Source organism: Erpetoichthys calabaricus, chromosome 1, assembly GCF_900747795.2.
Source record: "Erpetoichthys calabaricus chromosome 1, fErpCal1.3, whole genome shotgun sequence".
Lineage (NCBI taxonomy): Eukaryota > Metazoa > Chordata > Cladistia > Polypteriformes > Polypteridae > Erpetoichthys > Erpetoichthys calabaricus.
The window spans coordinates 65,077,575-65,092,226 of record NC_041394.2 but is presented as its reverse complement, the minus strand read 5'-3'; the positions used below and the strand labels follow the sequence as shown (position 1 = coordinate 65,092,226).

General features: G+C 37.1%; 1 protein-coding gene across 1 annotated transcript in view; it reads left to right on the top strand.

The window, feature by feature from the left end:
• The first annotated feature begins 2,471 nt into the window (after positions 1-2,471).
• Positions 2,472-14,652, top strand: part of LOC114664833 (uncharacterized) — a 32,199-nt gene continuing 20,018 nt past the window's right edge. Inside the window, exons 1-2 of the mRNA XM_051932799.1 lie at positions 2,472-2,708; positions 4,813-5,148. Coding sequence (XP_051788759.1) covers positions 2,654-2,708; positions 4,813-5,148 — 391 coding nt within the window. The 5' untranslated portion in view covers positions 2,472-2,653. The remainder of the gene's footprint in view (positions 2,709-4,812; positions 5,149-14,652) is intronic.

The window sequence follows — 14,652 nt, the reverse complement described above, 5'->3', positions numbered from 1 at the left end:
GGGAAACGCCAGGGTTATAAAGTTCCTGTAAAACAATATAATTTGTTACATGTAATTCTTACGTATTCGTCACTGTTCTAAACAATACGAATTCCACTTACTGCGTTACATTTAACTTGACCATCAGGATAGGGGGCACGAACTGGCAATCCTCCGAATACCGGTCCCAAATTATTTAACAACTGTTTTCCTATCGAGTGGACAATACTACACTGAAAGCCGCGAAAAAACATTTATTGCAAGACAATAAGATGTATTTCCAATATTTTGTATTAATTCCAGCACAACAGCTGCAACGTCTCTTAGTGGTAACGGTTCAACACAGTCCACGGCTTGTACCGCTTTGGTAGCGCAGCTTCCGCTTCGCCAGCATCCACAACCCTTCTATAGTCTCCGTATGAATTTCCTCGTGTACTGGATCCACAAACTTTTCGGCATGAACAATTACAGCATGTTGGTAAATGCCGTTATTCATCAGCCCAACATTCTGATACCCTCTCCATGCGTCGGTAACGACTGTTGTCCCCGGTAAAACATGAGCACTGATGATGCGTTCCAATGTTGGAGCATCACGTCTCTGCACGACCTCCAGCCAACAACGACCACTACCCCGGTTGTTAATAACTAACCTTATTGCTCCCGCTCCTAAATATTGTCCACTCGATAGGAAAACAGTTGTTAAATAATTTGGGACCGCTATTCGGAGGATTGCCCACGAACTCAAACAGCTGAACAAACAGCCCAGACGTAAGGTGCAGGTTTCTATAAAGCAGACGATAAGAGATCTACAGTACTACATACGCGCTTCTCTCGAGATTCACGGCAAGTTCTTTCCCAGGAATCCAGAAAGCAGGGGGCTGACCAGGTGTAAAGAAACCAATTCTGTTCAAACCAGTGAGGACATGCAGTGCGAGACACGCGCGAACGAGAAATCCCATAGCATTAAATTAGGCTAGTATGTTATGGAGTTGAGGGTCCCGGAAAGGCCTGAGCCACAGATGGACGCAATGTACAAAGTGGCCAATCACAATATACACAATACATCCATCCATCCATCCATCCATCCATTTTCCAACCCGCTGAATCCGAACACAGGGTCACGGGGGTCTGCTGGAGCCAATCCCAGCCAACACAGGGCACAAGGCAGGGAACCAATCCTGGGCAGGGTGCCAACCCACTGCAGGACACACACAAACACACCCACACACCAAGCACACACTAGGGCCAATTTAGAATCGCCAATCCACCTAACCTGCATGTCTTTGGACTGTGGGAGGAAACCGGAGCGCCCGGAGGAAACCCACGCAGACACGGGGAGAACATGCAAACTCCACGCAGGGAGGACCCGGGAAGCGAACCCAGGTCCCCAGATCTCCCAACTGCGAGGCAGCAGCGCTACCCACTGCGCCACCGTGCCGCCCTACACAATACATATGTGCCATAATTTTAAAAAATGTTCAGATTTACTCGAATTGCATACTCAAGGAAGTTCTGTAAATCCATTTAGTTTGTACTTCCAATTCGGCATACAGACAGAATAAATCAAATAAAGAAATATTGTATGACAGTTAAAGGAAAATATATTTAAAATACAGTAAATCTACTTGGCTTTTGTACTTATTAAAATTTGACACCTGCATACATTTAGGTTCTGAGGTAGGGATCTGCACTGGTATTCGGAAGGTTTATCCTGTAAACGCCCAAAGTGATTCTACTCCGTTGGGCCCCTGAGCAAGGCCCTTAACCTGCAATTGCTCCGTCCTGGGTATGACGTTAAACTGCATCCTGCCCTTCATGTAGGCCCTCCAACCAGAAGGGAAAACCTGGGTGTTGGTGGCAGAATTGGTACTCCAACCACCACAAAAACCTCACAGTTCCACTCCATCTGAACTATTGTGGTGCTGAGGTGTCACCCATTGCATGGCTGCACTCGGGCCCTAATCTGGGATCCTGAGTTAGTTAGTTATGTGGTGGGTACGGCAATGCACTGTATCAGCGCGTGCTCTTAACTAATACATTTAGAATAGCCGAACAGCCGTAAGGTGACAAGAAATCAGGAATAGCAAATATTCAAAGCCAGTTAAGTACCCAAAAAACACGGCTTTTATAATATGTTGATTAACAAAGGAATTTGTTTTAACCGTTGAACATCCCGAAAAATATACGAGGGACGTTCAAAAAGTTTCCTCACTTTTTAAACTATTTATTAAGAATTTCAAAAACAGATTACATCACTTTTCTACATAATCACCTTCGTTTGAGATGCAATTTTCCCAGCGTCGTACCAACATTTCAATGCCCAATTACTACTCACGCCTTCACCGTTTTCAACGAAAATATAAAAGTGCGGAAACTTTTTGAACGTCCCTAGTAAATGATTTGCAGCAGCGCTCTGGAAGTCTTCGCATCGATTTTTTTCAGGTTGTTCAAATTGGAGCAGAGAGTGATATGAAAGGTCTGATCAGCAAACCTGTTCTATGGGAGAAGATCAAAAAGGCACATGAAAAGAACAAGTGAGGAGTGCTGAGACGAGCCTGACAGTTCCGTGGCCTCGCATTTCCGGCATGAGTCACTGAGCAGCGGCTTACGCGTTTTTTACAAATATTTTGAGCAGTGTTGATAACAAATGGCATTTTTTTGAAAGCAAATCAACATGACATCCACGAGAATAGCCCGAAAGATCTTGCTATTGGCAGCACTGATTCAAGGTGAGAAAATTGTTTCATTCCGTGTCTGTTATTTTATTTCACTGTTGGAAAAATGTTTCAACCTTTTCTTTAACATGACCGTTTCTCTCTTCAGAAAGCAGAGTTGGTCAATCCTATTAAAAAAGCTTAAATAATATTAAGTAAATAAGCACAATATCATTCCTAAAATATATTCATGATAGTAGTATTTATTAGGCACAAAAATGTCTTTTTTTCATGATAAAGTTCACGAAACAGTTATATTTTTATTACTGTTCCAAACAGATCCAGACGAATCAATCCTAATCACGGAGTAGTAACGATCTGTTTTGACGGCCTAGAAGTAACTAATTTAAACACCAATGATACCATTTGTATCATTTTATTTTATTTTAAACAAGAATCCAGTTCGTGGAGAACACCCTGAAACGTGTGAAAAGCTCGACTATGTTGAGCAGAACTTCAGAAACCAAAGGACAAGCCTGTGTCGCGATTAATACCAACTCGCTTCGTAAAGGCTTAACGCTGCCCTTTGCACTCGCTGCATATTCTATTATAGGTTTTAGATTTGTCCATAGTTATAACATATTAAATGTCTAAATATGAGGGACGTTCAAAAAATTTACTCAGTTTTATATTTTCGTTGAAAACGGAGAAGGCGGGAGGAGTAGTAATTGGACATTAAAAAGTTGGTATACGAAGCTGGGAAAATTGCATCGCAAACGAAGGTGACTATTTAGAAAAGTGATGTAATTTGTTTTTGAAATTCTTAGTAAGCAGAGTTTAAAAAGTGCGGAAACTTTTTGAACGTCCCTCGCGTTATTGATCAAATCACTTTTCTTTTAGTCCACTAATCAGTGGTCAATAACTTTCAATTATTACAGCAAATATTTGTAACAGGTCATTTTTTAAAGAAAATCAGAATCAGAATCAGCTTTATTGGCCAAGTATATGTACACATACAAGGAATTGGACTCCGGTTTTACCTAGTATTGTCCCTGATGCTATGAGATTGACTTAAGTGTTCATGAGAGTGATGGCCACTTCTTTTTTAAAATGGCTTTTCAATTAGGTTGAGTACTAACGACTCCACTAGAGTTCACATGAAAGCAAAAAAAAGTTAGGTAAATGCTACATGGTGAAAATATAAACTCAAGTGAAAAAAACTTTGATATGAATTCAATGGAACTGTAAAATACAAGGATGGGTGAATGCACTTAAAGGGGTATGTAATCAGTGCTTTTCAATCTGATATCTTGTGTGTTTGAATCAATAATCACCAGTGATTTGCTTAAATAAATAAATGTTGTGACATAATATGCTCAGATACATAAATGGTATTAAGTTAAACTGTATCCAGCCTTCCACTGCCGGACCCGTTTATTCTCATGGATTCAAGATGTACAAGATTATGACATAAAATACACCTCAAACCTATTTAATCATTTACGGGGTCTGGAGCCTGTCCCAAATGCAGCTTTGGACGAAGACCGCAGTCACATCTTAGTGCATCTTGTTAACTTAGACGTTAACAATTTGGAAACGCCAGTCAACTTAACACACAAGACTTTGGAATGTGGAAGGAAAACCATACACGCACAAACGGAGTAAATAAAGAATAAGGGAAGTAGAAACAACATGTACATTATATTAAACTATACCTTCTGATGAAAGTTGAATGTGGAAGGAAATCCAGAATAGGCCTACCTGAAACAAAACGTACACACGGGGAAAATGTACACGCCGTTGACAGACAGCGCCCAGGTCGAAATCCAAGTCAATACTTGTGAAGCTGTGAGGCTGCTACTGTACGCATTTCGAATTTTAGAATGTTTCAATAGCGTATATTTCACTTGGTCTTCAGCCTCTGGTGATGTATACGTTTTATAAATCAAGCAACAAGTTATTGTAGAACATACTAAGCATTTAGATGAATGATATTTTAACAATGTGTTCGAATTTCACGGCAATTACATTTAGTTGTTTATGGAGTTATGGATTTGCAACAGGTGTGGGTGCCGCTTGAACACTTAAGTATCCTTTTCCAGTTCTCATCATGACCCTCTGCAAAAACATTTTAGTATTGAATTACTGATAAAGTATTACAGTATTTGCTTTTTTGCAGCTGTTCTGGCGAAGCTACACGTGTCTCAGGACAGGGAGGTTCGCGCAGACGATGGAGACGACGCGATTTTGCGGTGCTACTTTACCTGCCAGCACAATGTGACTCTCGGCTCATTCAAGTGGTACAAGGACAGAGTCGGGGGCCGTGAAGTCTCCGAGAAAAGCTTCCATAATCGACTCGACAGAACAGGCACGCAGACATTTCTGAATAAGAAGGACGCTTCAATCACCATACGCCGTGTTTCTTTCCAAGACGCTGGGGTCTACTTCTGTGAAGTCGATTTAGCAGGAGTGGGAAAAGCCAACGGCAGTGGAACGGAGCTGAAAATTAATAAAGGTTGGTGAATGAACATCGTCAGTCACTAACAGATACGTAAATGCATTTGTTTGCATAATGTGCATTTTTTCTGAAATAACCCGTCTTTTATAGGTAGGCGGTTAATTGGCTATGTACCTGCTGTTTATGGGGTATGATTTGGTTTTTATAATTCTCACAATCTAAAAAAAAATGGGTCCCGGGGCAGCTGGAGCCGATTCCAGCAATCATTGGGCGCAAGGCACGAACAATACCCCAGAACAGGGCGCCATCTCATCACAGGGTAAGAACACGCACACAAACGAGGAAACAAACAGCACATGGAGGAAACTCAAACGCAAGCGTGGGTAGAGCAGGCAAAGTCCAGGCAGGGTGCACCAGGGCCCCCAGCCCAGTCTCCTTGTTTCGAGCCAGCAGCGCTACAACCGGGCCAAAGTGCCGCCAATATATAATCCTGAACTATAAACTGACGTAGTTAATGGATGGATGGACTGCGAAATGTATCAGTAATCATATATGGATAGAGTGCTATTTAAATGTAAATTAAGGTTTAATAAAGCAGGAAGTTAATTTTAAATGAGTTGACAAAGTGATGATGGGGTGTTTCATTGAACTTGGGTTCGAATCCCGTCCAGCGCAGCGGTAGCCGAGTGTTTTCCCCATACAGTATTTATGTAAATTGAGTGAAATGACTTTATGAAATTAAACTTAACGTGGAGTTGCGTACCATAAAGTGCTAGTGATTCCGTTTACTACATGTCGCCTGGCTTGGCCCTGTCTCCGCGGAACGTTTTTACAAATTAAGCGGTTTCAGAAAAGAAAAGAATGATTTACCGGTTCAGTTTTGATGAATTATTGTATTATATATGATGTATATAAAGCAAATATTGTTTAAATGATAGATTGACACGATTTCTTTAGGGAAGTCTAAATGTTTGCGCGCGCTTTTTCTCTACTTTTTTCCACCCTCAAAATTAAAAATGTGCAGGTTTGGATATTTGTTGACGTGTCTTCTTAGATTGGCTGGCGGATCGTTTAGGAATCTTTAATAAACCAGAAGCCAGTGCTGAACTAGAGAAATGAGCGTGACAAATAAATTAAAGAAAAATAATTTAAACGTTAATTGCAAACGCCCACAGCAGACACGTTTTACTTTATTTTTTCACCTAAAAAATAGTTTGCATAATCAATCGATCGAACATTTGCAGCATTTCCTGCATAATTATTTAAATACCAGGCTTCCGATCCTGGTTGGGTAAATGGTTCGGATGTGACCCAATGAGACGGGAGCTCAAAGGTAGTGTTAAAAATTTGGATATTGATTGAGTATATTTTGAAAAAGTTGGATCAAAATAAATGTGTACAAAGCACAATTGTAAGATGAGTTATACAATGTTTCACACAGATATTAAGGAATGAATATTATCAATTACTATTTTTCATTCATTATGCATGTTTAATTGAAAGGTCCTATTCCTTGAGCTGCCTCATATTTTCATTTTACCGAAGTAACTGATAAAATAGGGAGATTTGACTTCACAACACACATATTTTGAGCAAAAACCATCAACTTGAAATATATGCACTGATAAATAGCAATATTTGGAGTATAGCTCTACAAAGGATGAAAGCATGTTGTTAGAATAATAAACTATAAAAGACAAAGTACCAAACATATTCCACATAAACTGTGTGGTTTCAGGAGAGTGGGAGTATAATTACGTTGTAAGTTTGTGTTTGAGAGAAAGAATTTAACTTTAAAGAGTATTCTGTAGAGTGTTAAATTCTGTGTTGAAGCACCAGATTTCTGCTTAGTTTAGGGTAATCAATGGTGACTGGTGAATTGAGGGAATATGCAGAGGGTAGGTAGGGCAGGATTATCTCTCCATGATTAAAAAACAGCATGTTTTAATTTGCTTTACTCCTGCCATATTCTGCTTATACATTCTGCACATTTTCTATACAGCAAATAACAAATTGTTTAATATTTTTCATTTGGATACTAAAATTAAATCTGAACAGATCATTAAATTGTTGTGAAATGGTAATTCCTGTACTCCTAACATATATATGTAATCAGGCACTCCCAACATCTTCAGATACATAATACCTGACATCACAAAGGCACTTCAAAAATATCAAATAATTTATTATCAGTGCTGAGTGACGCTGGATGTGTGAGGGAAGAAAAAGGTCAGATGGATGAGATAAACATTTAGTAAAGGTGTATTGAAATGTACTGGAATCAGAGGGTGACTGAAACGTTTTCCAGTCTGCAAGACAAAGCAGGTATGATATTGTTGTAATATTAAAGTAATACTAGAAACTACTCTGTTAAAGAATCATACCAAGGGAATTACATATACAAAAAACCTAAATGCCTGTGTACAATTCAAAAATCCATGTTTAACTGTAAACAGAACACACATTACAGGTACTCCCAAAAAGAGTAATTTTTCAAGTAAATGCAACCTAGGACTTTATTTTTTAGTAATTGAATGCAAAGTTACTTGCACCTAATGCAGTCGGGGTAGTCATTGCCTCACATATGGAAATTCCAACAATAATCCATTAGAAGATACGTAGGAGTTATTTTATAAATGTGGCAACATGCTGTATCAGCACATGCTCCTAACCTCACTCACTCACTCATGCATGGTATTGGTCATATTAACTGTCTGACTGGTGAAAGCGTTTGTTTTTCTTAGGTGCCATTAATATAATACATTTTGTATTGATAAAGACTATTACATTTATTTATTTGGCTTTGCCTTTATCCAAGGCAATTTAAAACATCCATCCATCTATCCATTTTCCAACCCGCTGAATCCGAACACAGGGTCATGGGGGAACATTTCAGATAAAATTGGTTACGTTTTGATGTTTTTTTCCCAATTTTAGCACATCAGGTGAAGCGACTTGCTCATGGTCACACAGCAGCACTTGAATCCAGAACTTCAGGGACTGAAGTCCAACACTTTAACAACTACAATACACAGCCTTTCAATATGTTAGAGTATATACATTTTAAGTTTAGGGTGTTTATGGTGTTGCATATGTGAACAGTTCATGTATTGTTGTGTATTTTTGATGTGTATCTGAAGTGAAATATTATTTGGGTATACAGTACTTTATGGTTATAATATTTATGGAACTTTGTAATTTGTCTCCATTTCCATCTTAGCATGGTAGCAAGAGAGTGTTATATTTTATCTTCTGCTATACACTCTTAAATAAGTTGCTTATGGAAATTTTATGGTGCTTTGGACTAAAGAGAAATGCACAAATGACTATTATGATACTGAATTATGGAATCAATGAAAAATTATTTCCAGACTGTGGTTCAGGTGTGACTTTATTGCTACTAAGACTACAAATTTTGATAAATACAGAACACAGTTGTTAACCACCTAGATGCGAGATTTCCTGAGATGCAGATCATTTTGTGCTTTTCAGGGTTTTTCAATTGCAGAAAGTTAAGATAAAAATGAGGCTGCAAGATTTAATTTGGTTACAAAACGGCAGCCCTGCTGTTTTAAACTATGACTATACTGAGCAAGAGATGGAAGGTGCATTAAAAATGACTAATGAACAGCCATATAAAAATTCAGACACCAGACAAATTTTGCTAAAATTGCCAACACTTGCGATCAAAAAGTCTTTTCGAAATTTAGTCCAAAGCTAATTTCTATGAAGGAAATTAGGTTCAAGTCAGTTTGATTAAGGATGCAGACAATCTGATTCATTAGAAGAAAAAGGTGAAGAAGAAAAAAAATAATATATAATACTTAATGATTTTATAATAAAGCACATTTATCTTTTTATTTATTTGAGCACCTACTCTTGCATCCCACCCAGCAGAAAAAAAACCTGGGGAGAAAACTGTCTGCATGTGTAAACTGTTGCAAAGCAATTAAAGAAAACAGATGGTTAGCAGTGCTCTTCACTGGAAATAATACATCCTTACTCAGATTGTTCACATATGTGACATTTTTATAGAACTATAGTAGTTTCATGCACTTAGCACAAATTGGATTTATGAATGTGTATTAGTAATGTAGAGCACTGTGTCATCTGCATAGACAGATACTTTCCTTATAATTCAATGCATCTCTCATTGTTTTTTTTATTTAAGGGGTTATTAATAATAATTCCTTACATTTATATCATGCTTTTCTCACTATTCAAAGTGCTTTAAAGGGTGAGTGGGGAGTCACTTCAACCTCCACTAATATGCAGCATTTATCTGGATAATGCGATGGCAGCCATTTTTGTGCCAGTACTCTTACCACTCCTGAGTTATAAGGTCGTTGAAGTGATGAGACAGTTAGCCAGTTAGAGACAGAGGATGACTAGGGGACCAGAATGAATAGATTGAAGTGGGAAGTTTAGCCAGGAGATCGGGGTACATCCTGCTCTTTATGAAGGATGGCCAGGGACCTTTTATGACCACAGAGAGTCATGACCTTGAGTTTACATCTTATCTGAAGGATGGCACCATTTTTATAGCACTGTATCCCCATTACTGCACTGAGTAATTTGGGATTCACATTCAGACCACAGGTTAAGCACTCCCTGCTGGCCTCACCAACACTTCTTCCAGCAGTAACCCAAGCTTATTTCTAGATTGTCTCTGGTACTGGCTGGGTCTGAACATGCTTAGCTTTAGGTGGATTACCTGTTCTGAAGTGCATTTGATATGGCCAAATGCTAATGGAAATTAAAATTCGTGACATGCAACAACTCTGTTGAGTTTCACATTCTAAAGTGAACAAATCAAAATTAATATTATTAACATCAAGTATTGTTTCAAGTCTGGAGTATAAAAATTTAAATATGAGCATATGCATTTATTATAAACCTGAATTTAAACACTTTTTCTATGTCCATACATGGTAGGACATCAATGAGCTCTGTTGTTCCTGGAGTGTGTGCTATGTTAAACAAGGTCTGGTAGTAATTGTCTGAATTTAATAACAAATTCTAACACCTTTATCTTAGTTAGTTACATCTGAAATTATTAATATCTTTTAATCTTTCCTGATAATTTAAATACTACTGTTTTGATATATAAAATAATATATGTAAATATTCAGTGCAATTCCAATTAATTTTTGTACAGTGTACTTTACAGAGTAAAGGCTCAAAGTTTTTGCACATGTTTTCAGCTATAAAGTAATGGCAAAAATAATTAAAGTATAACTTATTTACATAAACACAGAAATTGTGTTGAATATAGAGTATTCAACAGAATACAGAGTAAGAGTTTTTGCACATGTTTTCAGCTATAAAGTAATGGCAAAAATAATTAAAGTATAACTTATTTACATAAACACAGAAATTGTGTTGAATACAGAGTAAGATAGAGGAATATGAGTAACATATTGTGGCGGTATTTTCTAAACCCATTAACATAATTGAGATATGGCCAGTTGACAATGGAGGAGAATGAACAAAAAATTCAGTTAATAGCATTCCTGCAGAATATAAACCCATGGACATGACCACAGTCAATTATAGTCAAATTCAGACAAACTCACACTTCTGATGATCTAGGCCAACAAACCACCCAACCCCATTACGGGCATTCTACATTACATGTGCCTGTTCTGGACAGTCTAAGATGAACATTAAATCTGCGTATTATTGGATCAACAACTCTTACTATCCCTGTGTCACATCCCATGGACAAGATTAGCTATTTGACAATATTGCAATGGAACAAAGTGCCAAAGCAGGATACTAGGAGAAGAAACAGAAGAGGAGAGGATCAGTTAAAGTTAATAATGATTGTTTCTGTGGTATCCATAAGCAAATGACTAACACAGAGATGCAATGTGAACAGCTAGTCAAGAGTATGGCCCAGGGTATGCTAGATTAAAGAAGACTTATCCTGAATTTAAATCCTGAGTTTGATGGTTATTGATGAGCAAAATGATTTGCATAAAAATGAATTTGTAGTGAAATTATTTGAAAAAGAATATCACAAAACAAACTGTATTTCACCACAAATGAAATTTTTAGTATTAACGCATATTTTTATTTCATCTGAAACCTTTACCTCCATGTTCAAAAGTATGGCATATTACATTGTGGGGTACAGTGTGAATAGGGAAACACAGCCAGAGAGCATAAAATCCATTGGCCTGGGCAAGCCACCAGAAGAATAATGGCTTGGATTGGCTTGGATTGGATTAGCTAACGGAGTTGGGGAAAGTGAGCATGGATAATGTTAGACCTGCTCCCAAATGAGTGGTGCAAGACTGGACCGGAGGTGTAAATGTTGATTAGAGGAATTGTGGTAATAATTGTGGTAATTGTTAATGTAAATCTATTAGACAAATAAGCAAAGCCTTTTTTCCATCTGTTTTCTGGGTGAAGACAGGCAGTAGATGACATCATTCACAACTGGTATCTTGACATATTTTATTTTGATTAATCTTAATTGAAATAGAAATGTGTACTATGTAGTTTTTACTTTTAATAAAATGTAAATCAAATTAATGGATATTTATAAATGCTGATTTGGAATATTTCAGTAAAATTTTTAGCTTGCATAATTGTTCAAAGTATGCAGGCACACTATCGATTTATAATGCCATGGTGCCTTCCATGATTGTACATTGAGTTGTCCGTTAATTAGGTACACCTTTCCAGTAATGTCTTGAACCTCCTTTGGCCTTCAGAACAGCATGAATTCATCCGGACATGGATTCTGAAAGATGCTGCATTGTTCAGTTGCTGCAAAGTAGATGGCTGAACAGTCTTCCTGCAAACAGCTCATTCCACCAAATTCCAAATATGATCGTTAAGGCTGAGATTCAAGGAACATGAAGATACACTTAAGCAATGAAAATAAAACTACTATGTCATCAGAATCATTCAGTGATAGTACATAGTTTGTCATGAAGTGTTCACTCGAGTGTGGATAAACTGTGGCCATGAAGGAATTAACTTGGTCAGCAACAATGTTTAGATAAGCCTAACAATTCAGACATTTGCCACTGAGTATCAGGGACCCTAATTTTTGCCATTAAAACATTCCTTCCACCATCGAACTGTCATAATCTGTCTGTAATTACCTAGCAGAAGATGACTGTAGCGAATCTTTCTACCACAAAGCACAGTATAGGGGGTACAGGCCTCAAATCCAACATCCAGACCAGAACTTCACCAGAGCTTAAAAATACCATGGCATTGACATGCATTGGGTGCTGCTGGGTAATGAAGGACAACTGTTGAAGTGATGTTAATTGTGTGATCAATCTGTGCTGATCCATCACAACCTACTTCGAAAAACAAAAATACAACGGTAGCTCACAACTCAGCATTGGCAACCTGCAACTGAAACACATTGTTTAAGAAACCATGGGCTACAAAGTTGACAATAATTCAACAATAATAATAATAATTATATAATTATCAAGCTGGCATAGCATAGGAAACACATAAGCAGAAAAATTAACTTAAACAATCAACAGGACTACAACTGTCGGCTTTAACTGCATTGTTAAAGGGTCATTTACTAAGCATCACTCAACTGGGCTTACAGTAAAATTTGTATCAAACCTCCACAAAATATTGTCTTCTGTTCATTACCGTCTATGACTTGATAGATTTGACTCTTCACATTTGCTCTCTGCATGCTAGAAAAGTGTTTCATAGTCATCCTCCCGCTGTAAAAAATCACTCTGCTGATTGGATGGTGATACTGAATTATTTCCCTGTGTTGATGAGGAAATAGTAAACAGGATTCATTGGTAAATATTTAAAGACAATTATTAAACTTTGGTTTAATTACATTTTGTGATTATATTAGAATAGTACTTAATCCAATTTATGTCTTTATGATTTGTGGGGTTGCATGATTAGATTATGTTTATACTGTTACCATCACTATGCTACCTTTTATGCTTTTCACACTTAGCTTAGATTATATAGCTGTTAAAACATCATTTTTTCACTCAACACAGATTTTATCTTTTTAGAAATATGAAAAATGTAAAAAAACAAAATAAAGAAGGGCTGTCAATGTAGTTCACCTACTTTGTGTTTTCTGAAATATTGTGCCTCAAGTGTGTATTTTTTCAAGTAAGTCTTGCAGTTTGACATTGTCATAAAATCTAATGTCACCCTCAACATTTTTATATGGTTATATTGTTGTTTTGCATTAAACACCTCCATGTCTTGTTTTCACCAGTAGCAGCTCCTTTCTCAGGCCATATTTTCATCTAATTTTTACCACTGCAATTTTTCTTTAGTATTGCTCCGGTATTTCCACCTTCCCCCCATAGATAGACCTATGCAAGTAGATGTTCTTTGGGCTCCTATGTGGTCAGGGGCTTCTATGAAACACATACTCTGTATAACCAGTATATGCACACGGTGAAAGTCTTCTGCAATTATAAATTTATAGGAGCTCATGTTGGGCATTAAACAGGTAATACTGACTATAACTCCATCAGCCTAATATAGTATCTTTCAGAATCAAGGATTGCTTCAGTACATGCAAAAGTGATTGCATTATGAGTCAAAATTCTCACCCCTCTGGCCTTCTCTCCATAGCTTGGCTGAAAACAATGGCCAATCCATCTCTTTTAAAGCTATTTTATTGCTTAAAATGTATATGATTCTCCTATATGAATGTTTTCTTTTGTTTTTACAAATGAGTCCTTAAATGTTCTGTCCCCATTAATGTTATATTTTTCTGGAAATGAAAAAAGAAAAAAGCCATCTTTTAAAATTTTCGACATTTCAAAATTATTTTATGTTGTCTTTTGCTTTCTTTTAACTTTTGAAAAGTTTCAGAACTTGAGACCCAGGGATGTGTCAGAAGTTTTAAATTATTGTTAGTTCAAGGTGAGCGCCCCTCACCAACTTTATTCTTGAATGTAAAAAACAATGAAGTAGACATGAAAGAAAATAGTCCTAACAGTTATGTATAACATAAATTCAAGAAAGTGACTTTAATTTTAGGCAGGGTGCCTCACCTACTATAAAGAATTTTGAGACAAACAATGCAACCAACCAGCAAACCACAGTATCTCAACAGAATCAGCCAGGAAAAAAAGCTAACCATTAACTCATGTTCATTTTCTTTTATGACAGTACAGTACTAGAATGGCTAGAGACTTTATTTAGTAACAAACCCCTAAGCACATACTGACTCAATTGTTGCAAAAGACACCAAAGGACTTCTTTGTGAAACACCCAGAGAGAGATAATGTCTATTATATGTATTTGCAAACTGTTCTAAAAAATGTTTTCACTTTGTTACTATGAGTTATTGAGTGTAGATTGATGGACAAAAATGGCAAAATTATCCATTTAAAGTAAATCCACACACAAGAAAGTGAAGAGGTCTGAATATTTTCTGAATCCTATGTACAGTAAGTGACAGTTTTAATCATTCAGAGAAAAATTGCACTAACAGTTGTATGTGAAAAAGGATCCAGAGATAAAAATAATGTTTGTTTTAGGAGCAAGCAAAAATCATCGATGATTTGTCAATAAAACTGTCCAAGG